This window comes from Zalophus californianus, chromosome 14 (assembly GCF_009762305.2).
Source record: "Zalophus californianus isolate mZalCal1 chromosome 14, mZalCal1.pri.v2, whole genome shotgun sequence".
Classification (NCBI taxonomy): domain Eukaryota; kingdom Metazoa; phylum Chordata; class Mammalia; order Carnivora; family Otariidae; genus Zalophus; species Zalophus californianus.
In genome coordinates this window covers 58090226-58117356 of record NC_045608.1, presented here as the reverse complement: position 1 = coordinate 58117356, position 27131 = coordinate 58090226, and the positions used below count along the sequence as shown (strand labels likewise).

At 36.9% G+C, this 27131-nt stretch overlaps 1 protein-coding gene across 6 annotated transcripts in view; it reads right to left on the bottom strand.

The window, feature by feature from the left end:
* KIAA1328 (KIAA1328 ortholog) overlaps positions 1–27131 on the bottom strand; it is a 372399-nt gene that overhangs the window by 38920 nt on the left and 306348 nt on the right. For all 6 annotated transcript variants that reach the window (XR_003516907.2, XM_027576100.2, XM_027576101.2 and 3 more), the window contains 2 exons: positions 22643–22821; positions 6964–7072 (listed from right to left, as the gene is read on the bottom strand). Coding sequence is in view for 5 of the 6 variants with exons in the window: in XM_027576100.2 (XP_027431901.2) it covers positions 6964–7072; positions 22643–22821 (288 nt within the window). In the remaining variant the exon portion in view is untranslated. The remainder of the gene's footprint in view (positions 1–6963; positions 7073–22642; positions 22822–27131) is intronic.

Here is a 27131-nt window from a genome sequence, read left to right as displayed (position 1 = left end):
GCCAGAGATAAGACAGATCATTTTTTACAATCAGCAACAGCATATTTACATGATTTTTCCTTCTACATAATCTAATGGTTACTGGCAAATTGAGATGAGAAACTAAACAATGCTTGAACTGCCCAGGTGCTAAGACCTTGGTTTATGACCCACAAAGAACAAAGAGGGACAAATGCAGAAACGTTTGTCCCTCTTCACGGCACAGCAAACAACCAACGTGCACTTTAAAGGTTATATCATCATATCTGGAGCTGCAAGCAACTGGATTTCCATGTCAAGTTACTTAAGGTGAAAATAAAGATAAAAATAACCCCACTTTAAAAAAATCAAAATGGTATATATTTAAAGTATACCATATGATTTTTTTGGAAGAGTTATTCAATATTAGGAAATTATTGATGATATACATATGCATAGTAAATTGATTACTACAATCAAACTAACATATTCACCTCTTCATATAGTTGAAATTTTTTTGTGCTTGTGGTGAGAACACTTGCAATCTATTTTAGCAAATGTCCAATGTTTAATACAGTATTATTAACTATAGCCATCATGCTGTACATTAGATTTCTAGACTTATTCATCCTACAGTATTGCAACTTTGTTCCCTTTGACCACTATCTCCTCATTTCCTCCACCTTCCCATTCCTGGGCACCACCATTCTCCTCTTTGCTTCTATGCTTTGAACTTTTTAGGTTCCACAAATAAGTAAGATCATGCAGTATTTCTGTGTCTGGTTTATTTCATTTAGCATAATGTCCTCCAGGTTAATCCATATTATCACAAATGGCAGATCTCCTTTTTAAAGGCTGAATACTATTCCAAAGTCCATTCATCCACTGATGGGACCATATCTTGGCTACTGTGAATAACGTACAATGAACATGTGAGCACAGATACACTTTGTGGTATTGACTGCATTTCCTTCGAGTATATACCCAGAAGAGGGATTGCTGGATCATATAGTAGTTCTATTTTTAATTTTTTGAGGAACCTCCATACCATTTTCCACATTAGCTATACCAATTTACATTTCTACCAATGATGCACAAGGTTCCCTTTTCTCCACAACCTCACCATTATGTACTTGTTCTCTTCTATCTTTTTGAAGATAGCCATCGTAAAAGGTGTGAGGTAATATCTCATTGTGGTTTTGATGTGCATTTCCCCAATGATTAATGATGTTGAACATCTTTTATACACCTGTTGGCAATTTGTATGTCTTCTTTGAAAAGTTCAACATCCATTCATGACAAAAACTCTTAAGAAAAAATAGAAGAAAATTTCCTCAGCACAATAAAGGCCATTTATAAAAAGCCACAGCTGACATCATAATCAATGGGGAAAAACTGAAGGCTTTTCCTCTGTGATCTGGTACAGGGCTTGCTCTTGTCACTTCTATTACACACAGTACTAGAAATGCAAGCAACAGCAATGAATAAAGAAAAAGAAATAAAAGTCATCCAAATAGTTAAAGAAGTAAAATTATCTCTGCAAATGATATGATTCTATATGTAGACAACCCTACAGACTCCACACACAAAACAACAACAACAAAAACCTTGTTAGAATAAACAAATTCAGTAATGTTCCAGGATACCAAATCAATATACAAAAATCAGTTGAGTCTCTTTGCACCAACAATGATCTAACCAAAAAGGAAATCAAGAAAAAATTCCATTTATAATAGCATCAAAAAGAATAAAATACTTGGGAATAAATTTAATCAAGTCAGTGAAAGATTTGTACACTGAAAACTATAAAACACTGAAGAAAATAATTGAAGAAGACACAAATAAATGGAAAGATATCCCGTCCCATGGATTGGAAGAATTAATATTGTTAAAATAGCCATACTACCCAAAATGATGTATGGATTCAATGCAATCCCTACCAAAATTCCAATGGCATTTTTCACAGAAATAGAAAAAACAATCTCAAAATTCATATGGAACCACAAGAGACTCTAAATAGCTAAAATCTTGAGAAAAAAGAACAAGGTTGGAGGCATCACACTTCCGGATTTCAAATTATATTACAAAGCTATAGTAATCAAAACATTATGGTACTGGCCATTAAAACAGACACACAAACCAGTGGAACATAATTAAGAACCCAGAGATAAACCAAAGCATAAATGGTCAATGAATTTTCAACAAGGGTACCAAGAATATACAATCAGGAAGGGTAGTTTCATCAATAAATGGTGCTGGGAAAACTAGATATTCCAGAGTCCAATGAGACTGGACTCTCCTCTTTCATGATATAAAAAAAAACCCTGAGAATGGATTAAAAACTTACATATAAGATCTGGAATTGTAAAATTCCTAGAAGAAAACAGGAAAAAAGCTACTTGACATTGGCCTTTGAAATGATTTTTTGGATATGATACCAAAAGCTCAAGCAACAAAAGCAAAAGTAAACAAATGGGACTGCATCAAACTGTAAAGGAAATGATCACAAACTGAATCTGATCAAAATATATCTGATAAGATATTAATATCCAAAATATATAAGGAATTCTTACACTCAATAGCAAAAACAAAACAAAAAAAACCAGTCTGAATAAAAAATGGGCAGAGGATCTGAATAGACAGACATTCTTCCAAAGAAGACATAGAAAAATACAGTTTTTAAGACAGAGAGAAGTTTAAGTTCTAGACTGCAGGGTACTTGGATCCCTCCAGCTTGGGCTTGGTGTAATGTGGTCCCAGTTTTCCAATATTCTGAGCCTGGTCCTTCAGTCTCAACCTTAACGGATAGAAAGTCTCTACAAGCTTCAAATCAGCTGTGCACAGTTGTCTGTGAGCATGACTGTGCACAAGCATGTGCACTACGGAGAGCTCATCAAGCTGTGAACATACAGCAAATTTTTCAGGACAATTAAGAATATAGTTTGACAGCAAAGGACCACAGTCTTTAAAAAAAAAAAAAAGAACAAATTAAGTTATTTTTTAAGCTATTTTTTAAAAAGCCCCCAAATAAGCTATTAAACCTTTGAAAATACATACTTAAGTATTTTCTTACCTCCCTCAACAAAAAGCAAGCTCCACAAAATCACCCCTCCAACATGTCTAAAAAACAAAGCGAAAGAAAACAACAACTTTCAACTCTGGGGGTGCCTGGGTGGCTCAGGCGGTTAAATGTCTGACTCTTGGTTTCTGCTTGGGTAATGGTCTCATGAGTCATGAAATCGAGCCCCATGTCCTGCTCTGTGCTCACGGGGGAGTCTGTGCACGCATGCACATGCTCTCTCTCTCTAAAATAAGTAAATAAATCTTAAAAATCTTAAAAAAAAAAAAAGCAGAACTTCCAACTCTGTGTTGTGGTAAAAAACCTTTCTGAAAAAATCTAGAGTAGAGAGAGGTGAGCAGTACTTCCTAGAAATAGGCCAACTATAGACCAGTTCCCAAAATTCAGTAATTGGGCATGCTTTGGTGAGATCTGCTTTTCTCTCTTCACACACACACACACACACACACACACACACACACACACACACACACGAGGGCAAGAGTACCAGCCTTAACTCTTACGCATCAGGGGACAACAGAGAGAAGAAACCTTAGTAACATTTTACTTCAGGGACTCAGAACATAATCCTGCTGCTGCAGGCCTGGTATTTGCCTCTGTTTATCAGTTTGGAACAATTACCACTGAGTTGTGATATGACTGGGAGATAGAAACTTCACTGGTATTTTAAAAAGTGACAAGATTTCTGTTTCACTGAACAATCCCAGAAGACACCGTCTTCATTTTAATATAGAATGTATTAGATCTCCATACCTGGGTAGAAAAAGATACCCACATATAAATGAGATACAGCTGTAATATGCTTTTTCTCCCCAAATTTGAAATAAAAGATTTGAAGATCCAAAGCTACATTAATGCAAATATCGGTCTGTTACAAGTATACTTTTTGATTAAATTGGCATACATCAAGTACAATTAGAAAGGTTATTTATAACGAAGAAATACATAATTCTGCATCTTAATGGGGATGACAATTACAGCTGATGGTTGCTAATTAACATGACTTCTTTTGCTTTGGGTGTCAGATATTTCCTGTATGATCTTTATTGCTGGCAATGGACATACCTAATTCTGGAAGGTACAGAAGAGTTAATTATCAGTAACAATGGTCCTCATAACAAATTAATTGGTAACCTGACCAGCTCTCGTTTCACCCTGGAGACCAGAGGATCCAGTAGAATCTGTAAACTCTGACTCAGCGTCATGGCAGGAGAAGTATTTGTTGAATTTTCTGATCAAAGGTGCACCTATCCACCAGGTGTTCAGAATGACAGGGAGAAAAGCCCCAGGTGAAGTGGGTTTGGAAGGTGTTGCCTGTTCCAGCCAAGCAGAAATGCATGGCACTGTCTGGTTCGGCAGCTCCACCCTCTTGTACCAACATGACCATTGTGCTTACTCTCTTGGACAGCTCAGGGGTGTGTGATCAATGCTGGAGGCTGGACGTGAATGAAGAGAAAGAAGCACTGCAGCTCTCAGCACAGAAAACTAGAAAGCCCTCTTTGCTTGTGCTATAAATTACATATTTATTTTGTTAACATGAGATAGATGAATATTTCTACATATAAAGGTGCCCAGCTAAAATCAGGATAAGTGATATTAATGTCCTATGGTCAGTATTACTGAACCTCCAAAGCAATAAACTTTATGAGTCAATAAATATTACATTTGCAACATAGTTAACATTCCTTTACTGTCTCTAGCACTTATTACACATTGTAACCACAAGTCTACAATACATTATTCATATTTGGGTGTCACCAAGTGATGGATTGCTGCAGGAGAGGCTGTCCTTTAAATAAATCAACAAATAAAAATGCAAATGTTAACATTTTCAGCCACAACTTTTCCCATCTTGAATGGGGAATGAAAATTTCACATTATATTGACAGGCAGCAGAGAGAACAATTAACAACCCACATTGTGAATGAGAAAGATGACTTTGCCACGCCTGGTTTTATCACCTGCACGTGGGACAATATGGGACTCTTCTAGGTGTTAGCGCTTTTCAGAGAACAAAGGAAAACCTGTTTCCTACCAGCATCTGTCTCACCCCCATCCTCTTTTGCAAGTTTGGAAAATTCTTGGAATATAGGGTGGATAGGCTTTTACTCTTGTTTTCAGTATGTTCAAAGGTTTGTTGGGATGAAGAATAAACAGAGTTTTGTCTTGCATTAAGAGTTTTCATGTAACTGAAAAGTAGTCTATAAAAAATGCCTTTTCTACACTTTGAAATAAAAATAATTCAAATAATCCTGATTCTGAAATCTGGAAAGCAACCACTGTGCCCTCCTGATAACTGATTTTCATAGTACTGAATCTTTTTTTCAACTCTGCATTTTGTATAATAGACCTATAATATGCCATCATGCACTTCTAAGGATGAAACCCAGTGTGTTACACATTGTTTTATTTAGCCAAGTACTCATTATTTAGGAAACCTCTGAGAATCTATATTTAGCTGATTTGCAGTATTAAGAACCAACAGATACAGAATCCCTTTTTTAAGGTCCGTAAATATGAGTCTTCACAGCAATTTTAACCTGGGCTTGTAAAACTGTACTAAGTTGATATGGTCCATTCAGAAAATGTGTGCTGAGAATGTTCTACAAAACTCTTACTGGGGAAACATTTTATTATTTTTCATGCTTCTCTCTAAACTGAAATGCAATCATCAAAAACACATTAAAGTAGCGTTAAAGATCTCACTTTAATCTTCAATAGGAAAATTCACTAAGAGTGAAAATCCAGATCATTTCTCCTCTTTACCTGTAACTTCTCCAGAGGAAGCCCTCAAGGTGACTGGGATGGATCCTCCTTGAGCACAAGCATTCAGCCACAATGCTGAGTGGTCCAAGGAGGGAGCCCCCCTCAACAGTTCAGAACGACAGCTCAATATGGGTATTTGGAAAATGCTAATAAGGGCAGCATTAAAAATAAAAGAAAGGAGTAATGGACAAAGAATGTGGTAAGCTAGTTAAATTTTCTTTTGATTGTGGGTCACCTTCAAAATAAGGAGGTTGTCATTGTTAACTATTATAGTATTTAAGAAAATGGGCTTTGGAGTCTGAAACACTAGTTCTACCTCTTATTAGCTATGCAACCTTAGGCAAGTCACTCAATCTCTTAGTTCTCTAATTTTGGAAATGAGGATGATAGTAGTACCACTTCATAAGGCTTTGATGAAGATTAAATCAGATAGTCCATACAAAGGGTGGACACATAGTAGGTGCCTAACAGATGGCAGTCATTATTGTCCTCTGTGTTAAGAGTTATTTCCCAAAAGTTCTTTATAATTAAAATTAAGTCTTAAAATCTACATTCATCTGATAAGATGCTGGGAATTTAAGTGCTCAAAGAAACACATTCCCAAGGAAGCTGAAACTAGGCCCATTTGGTGTTGCTGTTTATATATTCAGCCTTAAATGCATAATAGGGGGGTGGCTTATTGGATGTGAAAAAATTTTAATAATGTATTTCTCTTCCTGACTCCAGAAAAGGCTGATCAAATTCTTAACTCTTCAAATTCTCTGTTATCAGTAAATGCTGACAGTCCTTTAAAACCGTAATACAAAACCCACTATAATTTTCAGTATCAATTAATTCAATTAGTTAAAGTCCAAGTGTATAACAATTCTGTGACAAATTGGGAAAGACCTGCTGCTATGCACATTTTCTGATGAAAAATAGGATTAGCTTTGTGTTTCTCTGTAAATTCTTGCCAATTACCAGTTTCAATTAAGGCGGGGCATGTGTAAAGGAAAGGGCTCCATGAGATCAACCTGGCCAAATCTAGATGCTTCCAAATAAGGCCTCTCTCTTAACAGCTATTAAGAATTGTCAAGACTTTTCCACTCCTTATTAAATGACTCCCTGCCCCCCAAACGCTCTTATTTAAAGAATGTTAAACCAGAGTCCCAGAGGCTTACCTGGAAGTGTCATGCTGCAATACTGATGGGTTTGTGATTACAAGTTCCTTTTGGCTTCCTGTTGTCATAGGAGATGTGGATGCATCTTTTCTAACGCCTGCCACTGCTCCTGTATGAATAATAAAAGGAATTAATTTGGGCATTCAATAAAAGGAAATGGAAAAGTCCATTCCGAGCAATATATTAGACATTCCAAAAATCCCTAAGCTATTTTTTTCCCTCCAAAATGAAACAACGGCAGCTGGAAAACTGAGTGGGTTGTTTTGATATTGTAAACATCAGAGATCCACAGTATCTTGTTTTAAAAAAGTACTTCTGTGCAATAACAGACTGGCTAGTGATTTTGTTTTTAAATGCGATGGCCTGTCATCTTCCTGCTGATTTGAGTTTACTGTGAAAATGCCCAAGAAGGTAGATTACTTTATTTTGTTCCCTTTAACCATTCTAAGAAAAGATCTCTCTTCTGAGTCCAGCACTTTGTACCTCCGAAGTCCCCAAGTTAAACTGCTCTTACCCCTAAAACTTTCAGAGCAGACATAAATCTTGAATGTTCCTTTCAAAGAACTGTACACTGGGCTTAAAACAAGTGTCTGATTGGAAGAGATGCCCACCTTCCAGGGCTGATTTGGTCTCTGTTCCTTTCTAACAAGCAATGTTCAGCTAATAATTATTTTTCTCCTCTGGAGTGCTAAATAAGATGGCATGGGCAGAAAGATTTTTTGTTTTTGTTTGTTTTCTATTATTATTATTTCTAATAACAATAATTTTCTCCCTCTCCTTTTCCTTCTTAATATTATTTCCCAAACAACACAAAACATCCCTGTCTTTTTCTTGGAAGACTGTCAGAATTTCATCCACGATTTTCTTCTGGTTCCTGGAAAACTATTGTCCAGGCTCCTTAACGAAATTATTTGGGAAGATTTACTCTTTCTTTGAGGAAAGTGTAACTATTTAAATAACATGAAGACAGCTTTGGTGTGTTGGAAATACCAGATCCTCAAATGCCAAGAATATAGTATGCTAATTCTGGGAATGGCACCTCTTCTCGGTGTTACCAGAGAAAATCAGGCCCAGAGAAAGCAAGAGTCTTCTATGTACAGAGAGTAGCATCAAAACAGTCACCATGATCCTTGGTGTTCAAAAGCTATGCTCAATGCTGACTGTTCTCTGTTATGTAGAGATGTAAAAGACCAGCCACCTAAATGCACAATTCAGTCCTCTTTGTTCACACAAACCTGTGGGAGCCTGAACCCAAACCAGTATATTTTCATACGAGACATAAACTCCATCAGTACATACAGTGCATCAGTCAGTAAATATTTACCAAGTACCTAATGATGGGCAAGGGCTGGTGTCAGGATTAAGCTCAGAGTTAGTTTAGGGGAGGGTAAAGAAGATGGGAGAGTAAGAATATGAGATACTCTGAACAATCTGGTAAAGAATCATAAATAACCCAATGCAATATAAGGTGACAACAGCTAACAGATATGGTATGTTTAGTATGTGCCTGGTATTGTTCTAGGACTCTGCCATATACCATTAATCTTTTTTAAAAACAGCTTCATTATAATTTGGATACCATAAAATTTAACCATCTTAAGCATACAGTTTGATAAATAGTAGTAAATTTATATAGCTTACAGCATGGCCACAACCCAGTTTTAAAAATATTTGTTATAAATGGGGCGCCCGGGTGGCTCAGTCAGTTGAGCGTCTGACTCTTGGTTTCAGCTCAGGTTACAATCTCAGGGTTGTGAGATCGAGCCCTGCGTAGGGCTCCGTGCTCAGTGAGGAGTTTGCTTGAGATCCTTTCCCTCACCCTCTCCCTCTACCCCTCCTGCTGTGTGCACGCTCTCTCTCTCAAATAAATAATTAAAAAAATTTGTCATGGGATTGACATTTCTTTTTACAATCTGGTTTTAGAATATCTCCTCACTCCCAAAAGTTCCCTCATGCTCATTTGTGGCCAGCCCCTTCTCCCTGTCTGTTTTGTTCCTATCCCTCCTCTAGCTCTCTCTCTCTAGTTTTGCCATTTCTAGAAATTATATTTATCCTCATAAAAACCCTTTGTAATAGATACTATTTTTATATCTCATTTATAGATAGGCAAAATAAGCCATAAGGGACTTACATGACCTGCCCAAGCCCACAAAGCTAGTAAGTGATGGAGCCAATATTCATGTCCAGATAATCTGATCCCAGAGTTTTACCATTAGGCTATCCCTCGTAATAAAGAGTACAAAAAGTCTGAGGGATTAAGAAGTGGGAGAGATCACGTATGGCTGTAGGATTAAAGAAGATTTGATGCAGGAGGTGGTATTTTGATAGGAGGGAATAAGGAGCATGGAATTAGCAAAAGCATTAAATTAAAAACCTCAAGGCTAAATATTTAATGTATTCAGGAAATATTTATTGAGCATCATTATGTCCTTGTACCTTGTTAATCACTTTAAATCACTTTACATGCATTATCTCATTATTCCTTCCAACAGTCCTTAAATTATATTATTGTCCTCATTTTATAGATAAGGAAGTGGAAACTGTGAAAGGTAAGGCAGCATGTCCAATATCACACAACTAGTAAGAACAAGGCTGGGTTTTGAATTTGTACTGCAAACTAATCTTAAACATTGTGCTAGTTGGCCTCAAAAATAAAACATGGAGCAAAAAACACAATTAAAGAATAAAAAAACAAACTGGTTTTTGGAGAGATTACTTCTGTGGCAGAATTTGGAATAGAGTGGGACAGAGAGAACGGAGGCAGGTAAAGCAGCTCATTACTACTATAACTGTCTGGGTAGAGTATTGGGTGGTGTCAGGGGAAATTAAAATGTGCAAATAGGAGTTGAAACAACTGAGAGGGATTTGTGGGTAAGGGGAGGGAGGAAGAAATGCCTGGTAGTGAAAGAATATAATTATCTCTGCAATCACTATTATAGAAGACCTGAACAATAGTCTTATTTATTCTGTTCTGATACTTCTATCAAAAGTTTAGTTGAGATAACTGACATTTGATGGGGACAATTTAAAGTAATTTTAACAGAGGGTCCAGGGACTCCTATGGAATCTATGGATATACTTCATGAATGTGTGACTCCCTCATAATTGCAGGCACAATGATGTGTGTATATGTGTCTGTTCACTCTTTAAGGAAAGGGGCCATCACTTTCATCAAATTCTAAAAAGGTATGAGACCCCCAAAAACTTAAGAATGATTGGTCTAAGACATAGGACAAGTTTATTCCTTTTTCTTAATTCTCTAAGTGCTATTCCTTATTAAGTTTCTGGAAAGCTATATATCAGCTTTTAATTATACTCATTCCTTCTACAAAATCTGATTTCATATTAAGTGTACCAACAATTACATAGTTATGCATATTCATAAAACTACATATCTATTTACACACACACACATATACTTACACACATACACAAAGACAACATATGCATTTTAAAAGTAAAAGCGCATGTGGTGCCTGGGTGGCTCAGTTGGTTAAGCATCCGACTCTTGGTTTCAGCTCAGCTAATGACCTTAGGGTTGTGTGGTTGAGCCCCACATCAGGCTCCATGCTCAGTGGGGAGTATGCTCAAGATTCTCTCTCTCCCTTTCCTCCTACCCCTCCCCCTGCTCATGCACTCTCTCTCTCTAAAATAAATATATCTTTAAAAAAAAGTGCTGATAAGAGTATTATCCATGAGGGTGATAAGTTGTATAAATATGTTTGAATATATTTATGTAAATAAACACATACATATATTTTTGCATACATAGATGAAATTAAACATAATGGAGCATATCCTATTTATATAAAGCTGGGTCTACGTCTGCCCATCCATCAGTCAACATCTCATGATAACATAACTTCTTAGAGTTCAACGTTTAGGAAAAACTCTGTTTCTGGGCCCTTTGTTTTATTTTGCATTTTAAAAGTCACTCAGTTATATTATACATGCAGTTTAGCATAAAGAATAAATTATAAAGAAAATACTAGTATACCACTTTTGCAGATCAAGAAATGAAGTACTGGCAGCAATGCCCCCTGGAAGCATCAATGTCCATCCCTGATCACAGCCTCTTCTCACCTCCAGGAACTGCTACTATTCTCATAACTATTCCCTTTCCATTCTTTATAGTTTTACCATATATGAATGTATCCCAAAACTGTGACTTAGTTTTGCTGTGTTTGAACTTTATAAAAATAGAAATATACTATATATATTCTTTTGAAGACTTCTTTTGCTCAATATTATGTCCATGAGATTTATCTGTGTTGATGATTTATGTAGCTGCAGTTTGTTTTCTTTGCTACATAGGGTCCCACTGTATGCATTTTTGAGTTTTTATCCATTCTATTGATGGATATTTAGAGTATTTCTGGTTTGGGGTTATTATGAAGAACACTTGCTGTGGCAGAGGCTGCCAGTTATTCACCAAAATTCCCTCTGTTCGGAGCACCAGCTAGATTATATTTCCCAATTCCCCTTATAATTATGTGTGGTTGAGTGGAAAACTAGTGGATGTTACACGTGCCATTTCAGGCCTATCCTATAAAAACCTTCCACATGTACTCTATACCTTCCTCCTTCTTGCTGACCTGTTATGGCAGGGCCAACAGCTTCCTGTAAAGGGCCACTTAGTAAATATACTAGGCTTTGTGGGCCATTGAGCTTCTGTTGCAACTATTCAACTCTGTTGTTGTAGTATGAAAGCATCCACAGACAATACATAAAAAATGGAAATCGCTGTATTCTAATAAAACTTCATTAAAACAAGCAGCGGGCCAGATTAGGCCAAGAATAAAGTTTGCTAACCTCTGTGTTATTTTAATACTCAAGGTGATCTTGGAAGAAACTTCTTGCTCCTTAAGCCGTTGCTATTTTTTCTATTTGTTACCATAGTTTAGCCTACCCAACTACATATAGCTGCTATGAACATATTTTAAGTTAATTCTCTCTAGTATATATACTTAGAAATGGAATCTCTTAGATATGGGGTATTTGTTCTTTATCTTCAATAAATAATGCAAAACTGTTTTCCAAAGTGGTTGTATAAATTTACACTCTGATCAGCAGACAAGCATTCCTGGTGCTTTAGTCTTGCTAACACAAGAATGATAATGACAATACAACCTATCATAATTTGTGGGAGGCAGCTAAAGAAATGCTTAGAGAGAAACTTACAGTTTTACATACTTAGAAAAGAAGAAAGATTTAAAATCATTGATCTCAGTTTTCAATTTAAGAAGCTAGGGAAAAAGAGCTAATTAAATCCAAATTAGTACAAAGTAAGTAATAAAAATAAGAACAAGAATCAATGGAATAGAAAACAAGCACATAATAGATAAAAATAAACAAAAAGCAAAGGCTGTTTTTTTTTCTTTAAAAAAACAGTAAAACTGATTACCCCCTAGCAAAGCTGATCAAGAGAGAAAATTAAAAATTACCAATATCAGGAATGAAAGAGGGATATCACTACAGATGTTAAGGCCATTAAGGAAAAGGCATGTTATGAACAACAATTTTACACCAATAAAGCCAACAACTTAGATGAAATGAGCAAATCCCATGAAAAGCAAAATTTAGCAAAATTGAACACAAAAAGAAATGACAAATCTGAATAGTCCAGTATCTGTTAAAGAAAAATAAAATCCAAAATAAGAAAACTCATACACACACATACCATCACCATCAACGCTAACAACAAAAGCAACAACTCCAAGATAGATGTTTCAATGGTGGATTCTATAAAACATGTAAGGAAGAAAAATACCAATCTTACACAAACTCTTTCAGAAAACAGAGGAGAGAAAAAATCCTACCTCATTTATTTTTTAAAAATTGTGGTAAAATACACATTTACCATTTTAACCATTTTAATGTATACAATTTGTTGGTATTAGGTACATTCACAATGTTGTGCAACCATCACACTATCTAGTTCCAGACCTCTTTCATCACTTCAGACAAAAACCCTGTAAAATTAAGCAGTCATTCTCCATTTTCCTCTCCGAAGTCCCTGGTGACCATAAATCTGCTTTGTCTATTCTGGATATTTCATATGAATACAATCATACAACATGTGGCCTTTTGTGTCTCGTGTCTTCCAATTAGCATAATTTTTTCTTTTCTTTTTTAATCTCAAGTAGACTCCATGCCCAGCATGGAGTCCAATGCAGGGCTTGAACTCTTGACCCTGAGATCAAGAGTCAAACATTAACTGACTGAGCCACCCAGATGCCACTAGCATAATGTTTTCAAAGTTCATTTATGCTGTAGCACATACCAGAACTTCATTCCTTCTTACAGTTAAATTATATTCCATCATATGGATATACTGCATTTTGTTTATCCATTCATCTGTTGATGGGCATTTGGGTTGTTCCCATCTTTTGGGTATTGTGAATAGAGCTGCTATGAATATTTGCATACAAAATATATTTAAACACCTGTTGTCAATTATTTTGAATATACACCTCTGAGTACAACTGTTGGGTCATATAGTAGTTCTATGTTTAACTTATTGAAGAATTACCAAACTGTTTTCCATAGTGGCTCTATTATTTTAAATTCCCACCAGCAATGTATGAGGGTTCTGATTTCTCCACATCCTCTCCACCTTGTAATTTTCCATTTTTAAATTATAATAATCATAGTGAGTATGAAGCAGTGTCTCACTGTGGTTTTGATTTGGATTTCCCTAATAATTAGTGATGTTGCACATTTTTTCATATGCTTATTAGCCATTTGAATATCTTCTTAAGAGAAGTATCTATTCAAGCCCTTGGCCCAGGTTTTAATTGAGTTGTTTGTCTTTGTTATTGAGTTGTAAAAGTTCTTTATATATCCTGGATACTAAACCATTAAGAGATATAGGATCTACAAATTTTTATCCCATTTTGTGGGGCATCTTTACATTCTATAGACAGTGTTCTTTGACACAATTAAAAAATTAAGTACAATTTATCTATTTTTTCTTTGATTGCTTGTGCTCTTGTTGTCATATCTAAGAAGCCACTGTCTAATCTATGAGCATGAAGATTTACAAGGATGTTTTTACCTAAGAGTTTTACAGCTTTCATTCTTATTTTTAGCTCTTTGATTAATTTTGAATTAATTTTTGTGTATGGTATGAGGTATATAAATGAAGAATCCAACTTCATTTTTTTGCATGTGGATATCCAGTTGTCCCAGCACCATTTGTTGAAAAGACTATTCATTTGTTGAATTATCTTGGCACCCCTGCTGAAAATCAAATGGCCAGAGATGTATGGGTTTATTTCTTGATTCTCAATTCTATTCCGTTGATCTCTCTCTATATATGTATATAACCTCATGCCAGGTATAGGTTTAACCTCAGTATAGTTTTGATTACTATAGCTTTGTAGTAAATTTTGAAGATGGGAAGTATGATGACTTCAACTTTGCTCCTCTTTTCAACATTATGTTAACTATTTGGGGACCCTTGTAATTCTGCATGAATTTTGGAATTGGTTTTTCCATTTCTGCAAAAATGACATTGGAAATTTGACAAAGACTGCATTCAATCTGTAGATCACTTTGGGGAGTACTGACATCTTAACCATATTTAAGTCCTCAAATCCATGAACACAAAATGTCTTTCCACTTATTTAGGTCTTCTTCAATTTGTTTCAGCAATGTTTTGTACTGTTGAGTGTACAACTCTTACACTCTTGGTTTAATTTACTGCTAGGTATTGTATTGTTTTGATGCATTATGATTGGAATTGTTTTTTAAAATTTCCTTTTCAGTAGTTCATTACTAGTATATAGAAATATAAGTGATAATTTTGAGTATTGAATTTTATCCTGCCACTTTGCTGAATTCGTTTGTTAGCTCTAAGGGATTTTTGTGTATCCTCTAGGATTTTCTATATATAAAATCATATTGTCTGCTAAAATAATTTAACTTTTTCCTTTCCAATGTGGATATGTTTTATTTCTTTTTCTTGTCTAACTGCTCTGGCTAGAACTTCCAGCACAGGGTTGAATAGAAGTGGCAAAAGCAGGGATACTTGTCTTGTTCCTGATCTTAGGGGGTAAACTTTCCATCTTTTACAACTGAATATAATATTAGCTGTGGGTTTTTCATATATGCTCTTTACCATGTTGAGGAAGTTTCCTTCTATTCCCACTTTATTGATTGTTTTTATCATGAAAGAGTGTTGGATTTTGTCAAATGTTTTTTCTGTGTCGGGTTGATGTTTTTTCCCCCCATCATTCTATTTTTTTTTTTTAAAGTAGGCTCCACACCCAGTGTGGTGCTTGAACTCATGACCCTGAGATCATGAGTTGCATGCTCTACTGACTGCATCAGCCAGGCGTCCTTCCCCTTCATTCTATTGATATGTGATATATTGTACTGATTGGTTTTTGTATATTAAACTACCTTTGCATTCCTGGGCTAAATCCTACTTGGTATGTAATTCTTTTAATATGTTGCTGCATTCAGTTTTGTTAGTATTTTATTGAGGAGATTTTCATCTATATTCACAAGTGATTTTGGTGTGTAGTTTTCTTGTGATGTCTTTGTCTGGCTTTGGCATCAGAGTAATGCCTGAAATGAGTGAAGAAGTGTTCCTTCTTCTATTTTTTTTGTAAGTGTTCCCGAAGGATTCATGTTAATTCTTTAAATGTTTGGTAGAATTCACCAGTGAAGCCATCTCCTTCAAGTCCTGGGCTTGTCTTTTTTGGGAGGTTTTTGATTGCTGACTTAATCACTTTACTTGTTTGGGTCTATTCAGATTTCTTATCTTTCTTGAGTCAGTTTTGGTAGTTTGTGTATTTTTTAGGAATTTGTCCATTTCATCTATGGTTGCCTAATTTGTTGGCTTTTGAGTGTCTATTGTTTGGCTCAACTATTACCTTTTTACTTCAGGCAGCAGTGGTGTATTCATTTGGTTTTTAATGTTTGCAAACAATGTTCTACATGTAGTTGCTTCTCTGTCCTGAGAAAGGTCAGGCTTAGGAAAAACCCTGTGTCAATCCTTTAGGAAATAGACAGGTAAAAAGAGACAAACACAATTCCTTGAGAACAAGATCTGTTCTGCCTCCTCTGGGACCAGGTGCTCATATGTGGAACTCAGAATGCCATCTTCAAGAATGCTGCCATGCTGGGGATGGGGATGGGACAAGGCTAACTTAAAATTTCACAAAGTTCTCCTACCATGTTTCAATGGACTTTATATTGGCTAAGCATTTGCTTGATTCTTATCAATCTTTCACTATTTTTCAGAGTTCTGATAAGGCTGATTCTGGCAGTTTTGCCAGTACTTTCAGTATTTCTGGGGTTGGGGCGGGGGGGCTCTGGAAGTCCCTATCTGCTGACATCCTCCTGACTTATTTATGACACAGCATAACTCTGTTGCCAAACCCTGACAAGGTCATTACCAAAGAAAGGTATTATACACCAATATCTCCCAATCAGTGTAATTTTATCAAATTAACAGAATAAAAAAGAAAATGCATGGTCATCTCAATAGGTACACAAAAAAGACTTGATGAAATTCAACACTCATTATGATAAAGATTCTCAGCAAATGAGGGAACTTTCTTAACCTGATAAAGAGCATTTACAAAAAACCTACAGCTAAAATCATACTAAATGGTGGAAGACAGCTTTCCCTATGAGATCAGGACTTCCTTATGGAAGTTCACTTTTACCATTTTATTCTACATTGTAATAGAAGTCCTAGGCAGTATAATGAGATAATAAAAGAAATAAAAAGCATAAAGACTTGGGAAAAAAGTAGTTGTTATGGACTGAATTGTGCTCCCCCACCCGCCCAAATTCATGTGTTAAAATCCTAACCTTCAGTACACCTCAGAATGTGCCTGTATTTGGAGATAGGACATTTAAAGAGGTAATTAAGGCTAAATGAGGTCATACAGGTGGCCTTTAATCCAATATGATCCTCTGTCCTTAAAAGAAGAGAGAGACAGGGGGTGCCTGGGTGGCTCCATGGGTTCAGCAGTGGACTTTTGGTTTGGGTCAGGATCTCTTGGTCATGAGATCGAGCCCCGCATCGGACTCTGAGCTCAGTGCAGAGTCTGCTTCAGATTCTCTCTCCTTCTTCCCTCCAGCTCATGCTCTCTCTCTCAAATAAATAAATAAAATCTTAAAAAAAAAAAGGGTGGGGGGAGAGAGACACACCAGGAATGTATGCTCATAGCAAAAAGGCCACGTAAGGCTACAGAAGGCAGCCATGTGCAAACACAGGAGAGAGGCCTCGGGAGGGAATGACTAGAAAGGAAGATGAGTGAGCTTTCATGAAGAATGGAAATGTACTATATCTTAATTGTATGAGTATATATAATTGTCAAAGTTTATCAAAATGTACATTTGAGACCTATGCAGTTTTACTGTATGTAAATTAAATCTGAATCAGAATAAAAGAAAAATTTAAAAACCCTACAGTTTTCTTGATTCTCAAGGCAGTGCTTTTTTTTTTTTTTTTTAAAGATTTTTATTTATTTGACAGAGAGAGCACAAGCAGAGGGAGAGAAAGGGAGAAGCAGGCTCCCCGCTGAGCAAGGAGCCTGACGTGGGACTCGATCCCAGGACTCTGGGATCATGACCCAGGCTGAAGGCAGCCACTTAACTGACTGAGCCACCCAGGCGTCCCATGGCAGTGCTGTTTTTAAGACCGCACTCTACTGATATCTCTTTGACTCTGCCAATCAGTCACCATAAGGACTTTGAAGGGACAAGCATATATACTTCTTTTTTTTTTTTTGAGTTTTAACGGTTATTTCAAGCATATATACTTCTTAATCACTGTAGGTACTGAGGTCAAAAGGTCTGATTAGATCTTTAAGGCTTGGAAATGGGGCAAAGATATCTGTCTATCTATTGTGTTAAACTAATTCATTCAACAAATATATGATGAGTACCTACTACATGTTAAGCAATGTTCTTATGGGGATGCAACAGTAAAATACAGAGTATTCATATTATAGTGGGAGAATATATAAAATATAAAAAATAAGTAAATTATATAGTATTTTGAGATACTTCTATCATAGAGAATAGGAAATGTAGAGCTTCTGGTTTAAGTGACAATATTTCATAAACAGCAACCTCAACTCTTAATGCTGGTCTCTCGCATTTGAATTCCTTTTTAAAAGGGACTGAGTAGGACAATTTAATCTACGTGTCTGGGTTTATTCATAGCCCTATACCCTGCTTGTCTTCTGTGTTCTGTTGATAAAGGCATCAATTTTTAATAAATCTTTTAGCTCAGACTTCTGGGAATCAGAAGTAATATCTTGTGATACCTTTTCTAATGATTAAACCTACAATAATGATGATGATGTTAATAATAAAAGAAACATAAGAAAGTGTTCTTTAGAGGCAAAGCAGAAATGGCTTCTGAACTTTGGATACTCCAACTTGTTTATTTCTTTAATCGTGCCACCTATATTAATCCATCATGGACTACAAAGAACATTCACATCATTGCAAGTACAGGCTTATTTAGAGGAACAACTAGGAGCTTCAAGGATTATTTCTCTTTTCAGATGAGTCTATAATAATCCTCTTCCAGTAAAAGAAAAATGAGTTTGGGAGCGCCTCAGAGGCCATCAACCAGTGATAGCTGCTGTATATTATATAGCCTAAAAAAGCCCAAAGACAAAATGGAGGGCATGGTCAATACCACCAGTTAAATACAAATTACTTTAGGTTCAGCCTCTCTTGAAGTTTTAAGAAGACTCAGAGATCCATGGAGAAGGAACAAACAGGCATAGCTCTAAATGTAGCAGGGGGCTTTGGGATGGCTTTCAAGCCTCACTTAGAAATGGGCAATACCAAGCCCTGAGGTCTAACATTTCGATTCTGGAACATGTCTGTTCAGTGGCCTCATGGCCTCTGCTAGCCTGTCAGCATCACAGAAGAAAAACGCCCTCAGCTTCCAGGGCTCTTATGAAAGGGAATCAGTGATTGATAAGAAAAGGGTGGTTCGAGGCAAGCTGGAAGAGAAAAACAAACAAACAAAAAACGCTGCTGAGTAGGGAGGAAAAAAGAGGAACGAACAGCGTGTGTTTCCAGATTTGTGCCTTTGGCTTAAAAGTTCTTGACTCAAGTTTAGATTTTCCTAAGTAATGTCTCCTTGTTCCACATAGCTCAATAAAGGCAACTAAAATAGAATATTCCAAGCACTGATGACTGAAAAACAATTTATATTTTAAGTATAATTCTGACAATACTGTACATGTGGTTGTGATCCCAAGGTTGTTTCTTGAGACAAGAATCAGGTCTTTCTTTATATAATTAGTATTAATAAAGTTGATAGAATGGTGAGGAGGACAGAAAAGGTAGAGGAATAAGAGACTGATAATAAAGATTAATGGTCCTGCAGTAAACATCCTATGTGGTACTTAATGATTAAAGACAACAAAAGAAACAAAGAAGAAAAGTATGTTAAAAAATTTAGACACACTAAAGAAGGGAACGCAATTAAGGAGACACTAAACCAAGCAGTGTGACTGAGGCAATTAGTGCTAGGCCACTGGCCTTATGATAAACAGAGTGTCCAAACCCCTCGCAGCCACTTGTAAAGCCCATGTCCCATCTGTCTGGGCATCACCATAAATGCCCATGCAGCAACTGCTCTGTTCTGTAATCCGTGCATAGCAGCTCTGCAATGAGTAGAATGACTCAGAGGGGCAACTTCAGCTCCTCAATGATCAGTTAGACTGTAATTTGGCCATGGCTCCATATCAGAATAAAAGAAGAGAAAAATATATGACAGTCTTTTTTTTTTTTTTTTTTTTTTTTAGAGAGGGACAGAGGGAGTGCAAGTGCGTGAATGGGGCTGGGAGGGGCAGAGTTAGGACAGACAGAGAAAGAATCTTAAGCAGGCTCCATGCTCAGCACAGAGCTTGACGTAGGGCTCGATCTCATGATCCTGAGGATCATGACCTGAGCTGACATCAAGAGTTGGACACTTAACCAACTGAGCCACCCAGGCACCCCTTACATGACAATCTTTCTTATAAGTAGAAAAAGAAAAGTTAATTCCTGTGACACCTTAAAACAAAACTCTCTTAAAAAAATGAAAAAGTTTCTATTTTTTTTCCACTGCAACACTACAACCTTTCCCCACCAAAAAACAAAAAACAAAAAAAACCAACAAAAAAAAGGGAAAAAGCTAATGAAAAAAATAAAACTGTGAGTGAAAACTGTTCCTGAAAACTTTGCAGAATTGTAACAGCTTTGTCTTGGTTAAATTGATTGGTATAGCAACATTATAAAATGACTAGTAGGATTCATTGTGTACAACAGAAAGTGCTGAAATGTCAGCAGACTATACAGCAAAAAGTAATGGATTCTGAACCCCTGTTAGTCAAAAATGATTTTGTTTCAAATTAGAAATTGATTTTTTTTGGACACAAGCCCTTTCCAGGCTTATAGCTTCCGTAGCTGGGCCTGGGAGAGATTAACCTCCACCACTGTAAGGGCTGGCCTGATGGTACCTTTCTCAAAGTGCCTTTTCAACTGCAGCCTTCTAATGTGGCGGTGGTCTTAACCAATAACACAAGTTATTTGTCCCTTTGCTGTTACACTCTATTTTTCTCATTTTGCCATTTTACTTTAGTGCTGGCACACAACACAAATTTGTTGACAAGTTAACAGAAAACTATGTTAAGACTTGCAGTGTAACCACCACACACACACACCAGTTTTGGTTGGTTCTCTGTTCTCCAAAGTGCAATGACTAAGACGAGAATACGAGTTTCCCATCTCTGAAGGACTAACAGAGAAAATAAATAAGATTCTATCTCAGCGATGAAGTCTCTTCAATCTCATTTTTGTATCTGGTAGCAAAGTCTACAAAGACAAAAGTTGTTCTAAGTTGTCCTGATGCAATGGAGATCTGCAGAACTTCTGCCTTATGTCAAATAAAATATACTTGCTTTTCAAGATGTGGATAGTTTCTCTTCTGAATCTTGGACTAATTATCATCTCTTAATTATTTGGAAGAAGATTAAACAATTTCTAGATTAATCATAGTTAAAACCAAAAATCAAGTCAAAGGTGGCAGGTGATGAGAGTGTGGTATACAAGATCTGCCCATTTTTCAAACAAATAAACGTAAGAGTGGCTAGAGAGATTAGGAAAAGTTGGTTGCTTAATACCAGAGGTGGGCAGGTGCCAGCCCAATAAAAAAGGAGGTAAATATGTGGATGGAACTAGAGTGTATTATGTGAAGTGAAATAAGTCAGTCAGAGAAAAACAAATACCATATGATCTCACTCGTGTGGAATTTAAGAAAGAAAACAGACGAACATATGAGAGGGGGAGGAAGGAGAGAGGTGAACAAGCTGTAAGTGACTCTTAAGGAGAGAGAACAGGGGCGCCTGGGTGGCTCAGTCGTTAAGCGTCTGCCTTCGGCTCAGGTCATGATCCCAGGGTCGGGGCTCCCTGCTCCGCGGGAGGCCTGCTTCTCCCTCTCCCACTCCCCCTGCTTGTGTTCCCTCCCTCGCTGTGTCTCTCTCTGTCAAATAAATAAATAAAACCTTAAAAAAAAAGAAAGGAGAGAGAACAAATGGGATTGATGGAGGGAAGGGGTGGGGGACGGACTAGCTCCGTGATGGGCATTAAGGAGGGCACTTGTTGTGAGGAGCCCTGGGGCTTGCATGGAAGTGATGAAGCACTGAATTCTACTCCAGAAACCAGCCACACTGCACTATATTTAACTACCTAAAATTTAAATTAAAAAAAAAAAAAAAGAAGGAAGTCAGAGTTAATGGTTGTAAGCAGGTAAGAGGTATCTGGGGAAGAGGTGTGTGCAGAGGGGGCTCCAGGACTTTTTGTGGCCCTTTCTTGCCTGTACCTCTCTCTGTACCAGGAAGCTCAGACCTGCTGCATTCTGCTGTGAAATCGTTCCCTTGGTAATTTTTAGGAGAGGTGAAGCCATAAGCCACTCCAGAAAAAATCAGGAAACACAATTAAATTTTGACCACTTCGCTCAACATTTCACACGGTTATTTTATAATTGATTTTCTTCTAAAATATCTGTGACATCTGGGTGCCTGGCTGGCTCAGTTGGTGGAGCATGCGACTTGATCTCAAGGTTGTGAGTTCAGCCCCCACGGTGGGTGTAGAGTTTACTTAAAAATACAATCTTTTAAAAAAAAATCTGAGACATCTAAAGTAGGAAGAATTACTGGCACTTAAAAGGCTGCTGGGCAATGTATGTTTCAGGCTTATGAAATTTTGTTTTAGCTACAATGTAGAATTGTCTATGACCTCTCCTTTACCCTTCCCATATTTCTAGTTAATTGAGAATTAACTGTAGTTGTTAGAGTTTACTCTCCCAGCAGAAATTTACATTCAATTTCCTGTCCTCTTTACTCACTTTGAACATTATTCTATGCCTATAACCATACTTACTGTTAAATCAGGCTTACGGTTTGCTGCTTGCAAAGAGGGACAAATCGGACAGTTTTTTCTAAGAGTATTCTAAGAGAAATGCTGATGCAATTCAGTGATCTAGCAGATGTGCCACCTGTGGCCTTGCAGACACATGTCAGTTGGTAATATACTTAACTCTTGTTCAGGGTTGTAGAAATCATCTGGAGTTCATGGCTGGCACCCACCAGCACCCACTGGCCCTGGAACAGCTTCTCCTTTTGCTACTTATAGATACTAAGCTTACCTCTTTGGGGTCGATATGTATCTTTCTTTTGACATGTCCATAGGGTATCATCTTCTGTATGTGATGGAAACCCAACTGTCTTCTCCCTTCTAGTCTCATTGCTGTTCGTGGACTCTTGGTACTTTTTGATGGATGATGATCCTCCCAGCAGCCAGCCATCACATTTTGACTTCAATAAACTGAAAAGAATAAACATGAATTAGCTGTAGAGAGCATAGATGGGGGGGTGCATGATCACATAAAGGCATATAAATTCAGCATGGTTGAAATGCAATTCATTGGCAGTAATAACTTTCTTTTTCTTATTGTTTTATTGAAGTATAATTTGAATAATTTACCGAAGGTCTATTTTGTATCTTGCCACAATAATTTTAGAGAAGAAATGGTCTTTATCCTCCAATACTTGGAGTTGGGGAAATGAGACTCAGACCCATGAAGCTGCTAATAAAGCCACAGAGTATGACTAAGAACCAGAATATCTATAGAAATAAAAAGTATGCTAAAACAAGACTTGCATAACTAAAATGTTTCCAAGTACTAAAATTGAACATTAGGGATTAAAATATCACCAATTTGCTTCAAAATGCATTTGTGTTTCTCATTTTCAATTGTTACAGTATTTATTATGTTCCCAGAGTATGTACGGAGCAGTACAATGGTGCACCTGGAATAACCGGTCTCTGTCCTCACATAATTTCATTATAAAGTCAACAAAGCAAGTATGGAGTAAAAGGCATTTTAATGAAAATAAACACATGTACATATGTTTTTCTTTCTAATAAACTGTGTTCCCACCATTAACACATTTCCTCTTATAACATTTTATTTTTTAGGGAGAAGCGTCCCAATGATGTATGTTCCTTACTATTCTACCAGCCTCTTCCTTTAAATTTAAATTCACTACAAACTCATGACACTTTGGTTTTGTCTTCACCATGCCCCAAAACAATGTGAGAGTTAAAGTGAAAAAAAAAAAAAAAGAGAGAGAGAGAGAAAACATTTACCCAAAAAGTGGAGTCTAAATATTAAGATGTTTAAACCCCCCAGAAGCAGAGGTAATCTCTGGATAAGAATAATACTCTGAGTATTATTAATCTCAGTGGACTCTTGACCAGGATTCAAATCATGTAAACCCATCCAAGTCATTGGGCTTCTGGTTTATGTTGATCAGAATTTTTAATAATGTTTGCTCATGTAATAATTTACTAATAAAAACCAAGAAATTAAATGGCTTTATGTTAGGAATGATGTAGAGAAACAAAACTATTAACAGTATGGCTTTATATGGGCATAATGCAGTGTATTAAATTTATACTCTTAAAATTTTTTTTACCAGAACTCAGGGATCACTTACCCATGTAGTCTCACCAGTGGATGTATATCTTAGCTCATATAACTTCTATTCATGGGACAGGAAAAGTAAGAGAATAAAACTACCTTACTTTGAATGTAAGATAAATTTACTTTAACCCAGAAGCTCCAGATGCAGGCAAATCCAAGGACTACATCTCTGCTTGTTCTTTCTTTCTTTCTTTTTAGAGAGAGAGAGAGAGCATGTGTGAGTTGGGGGCTGGGGAGGGGCAGAGGGAGAGGGAAAGAAAGAATCCCAAGCAGACTCCCCACAGAGCATGGAGCCCACAGTGGGGCTTGATTGATCCCATGACCCTGAGATCACAACCTGAGTGCAAATCAAGAGTCAGACACTTAACCGACTGAGCCACCCAGGTGCCCCCATCTCTGCTTGTTCTTTTTCTTATTTTAAAGATTTTATTTATTTGAGAGAGAGAGAGTGCTTGTGCTCCCGTGCTTGCTCTCTCTCTCAAATAAACCCAATCTCTATCTCAACAAGGGACTTGGCTTCTAATTTCTTTAAAATAAAGATGACTACAAAAAATTTCTTATTTCCATCTTTAACTATCTACTATTCCTCTGTTAATGTCTCAGAAGAAAATCACACCTTTTTTCATATTCTTGATATTACTGACCTATGCCCTCTGTGATTATGGTCTGTCAATTATCTCCTTTTCTTATAATTTACAAACTCCTCCTCTCAACTGGATTCTTTCCTAGGATTATGAACAAGATCAGACTTTTCTTTAAAAATCAAAACCTAAGCCTAAAACCAGGAACTCTTCCCTTAAGTGGGAAAGTGTAATACTCTGCGTCAGTGAGGGTAGGGTGCAGGGACAAGAGCACTGTAATACATTACTAGAGGAACTGCAAACTGGTATAGCCTTCTGATGAGTGATTTGTCAACACAAAATAAAAATGCACCTACCTCCTAACAATTCTGCTTTTAAGAAGTTATCCAATGGAATTACGTTAACAACAGCATGAGAAGATTTGTTCAAGGACAGTCATTGCAGAATTATTTGTAACAGGGGAAAACTGAAGGCAAATATTCAAGAGAAGAATGAGTAAAGAAAAGAAACTGACACAGCCATTATAAGGAACGCTATTCAGTCACTAAAAAGAATGAGGTAGTTCTCTACACTATTGTGGAGAAACTTCATGACATACTAATAAGGAAGGAAGGAAGGAAAGGAAAAGAGAGAGAAAGAAAGCAAGCAAGCAGGCAAGCAATTTGCAATAATAGAATGTATAACATGACCTTATTTTTGTAAAAACAAAAATACATAACAAATATTTTTAAAGTTCTGGATGAATACATACCAAACCTGAGAAGAAGCAGAAATAGAGTGAGTGAGGGAATAGCTTTTATAATTTAATTTATATACTTCTGAATGTTTCCATTTCTTCTAATAGGCATGTACTTTTTAAATTAAAAAACAAACCTTTTACCATCACCTTTACATTACCATCTCCTCTCTCTTTCCCTTGTCTGCCAAACTTTTAGAAAACAATAATCGATTTTAAAAGACATGCCTATTAAAACTGTTTTTCAAAGAACAAATCTGGTGGCTTTTTCTCTTTCAACAGTCTTTTTACTAGATCACTTCACAACAGTTGACTCCTTTTTTTACAACTGTTTATCTTGGACTTCATAATATATCATCAGGATTGGTTTTCTAGTTTTAGGAGGCTTCTACTCAGATTCTTTTACTGGGAACCCCTCTACTTCCTTCCCCTTAAATGCAGACATTCCTCAAGATTCTGTCCTTTGCTTTCTTCTCCCCCCCCATTTAGCACTTTCTTAGTGATTCTTGCCACATCATTGTATTTTCAGTTATGATTTCTAAATAGATTCATCTAGCCCCCAGTGCTCTTTAAAACTGCTGACCTGATCCAGTATCTGCCAGAAAGCTGTGAAGGGATGTCTTGTCATACCTCCCAAAGTAACTCCTGGGAAAGCAATTGCATTATATTTATCTTGAAACTAGTTTCTTCAGGCTTCCATTCTCATTTAATGACATCGCCATTCTCTCAGTCACTTATATGAAAACTATCAGTTATCTCAAATTCTCGTTTCCTTGTACCTGTTCAATAAATTACTAAGTCAATAATTCCTTTGTATATTCATCAGATATTTATTGAAGACATACTCTATAGGCCTGGTAACGTGCTATGGGGTCAGAGTGGGCAAACATAAAAAATAAATATTTATTGAGTACATTATATATGCTAGGTGCTAAGCATACAAACATGAGCAAGACCTGGTTCCTGTTCTCAAGTGATTTTCGTGGTGGAAAGAGACACTGAAACAGATAATTTTTTATTTTTTTTTTAAGATTTTATTTGTTTATTTGACAGAGAGAGACACAGCGAGAGAGGGAACACAAACAGGAGGAGTGGCAGAGGGAGAAGCAGGCTTCCCGCTGAGCAGGGAGCCCAAGGCAGGGCTCGATCCCAGGACCCTAGAGTCATGATCTGAGCCGAAGGCAGATGCTTAATGACTGAGCCACCCAGGCGCCCCGAAACAGATAATTTTTAAAAAAGATTTATTTCTTTATTTTAGCGGGGGAGGGGCAGAGGGTGAGGGAAAGAGAATCCTCAAGCAGACTCTGCTCTGAGTACGGAGCCTGATGCAGGGCTCGATCTCATGACCCTGAGATCCTGACCTGAGCCAAAATAAAGAGTTGGCCACTTAACCGACTGAGCCACCCAGGTACTCCTGAAACAGATCATTTTTATTTTTATTTTTTTAATTTTTATTTATTTATTTATTTTAAGATTTTTATTTATTTATTCATGAGAGACAGAGACAGAGAGAGAGAGAGAGAGAGAGAGAGAGAGAGAGGCAGAGGGAAAAGCAGGCTCCCAAGGAGTAGGGAGCCCGATGCGGGACTCCATCCCAGGACTCTGGGATCATGACCTGAGCCGAAGGCAGACGCTTAACCATCTGAGCCACCCAGACACCCAAAAACAGATCATTTTTAAAACTGTATGATACATGCTATGATTCAGGATACACAGGGTGTTAATGGGAACACAAAGGCAGGGCACCTATCAGTATTACTGAGGGGAAATTCTGGAAGCATTCAAACTAAATCTTGGAGGATAAGCAGGGGATAAGGAAGGATGGAAGGAT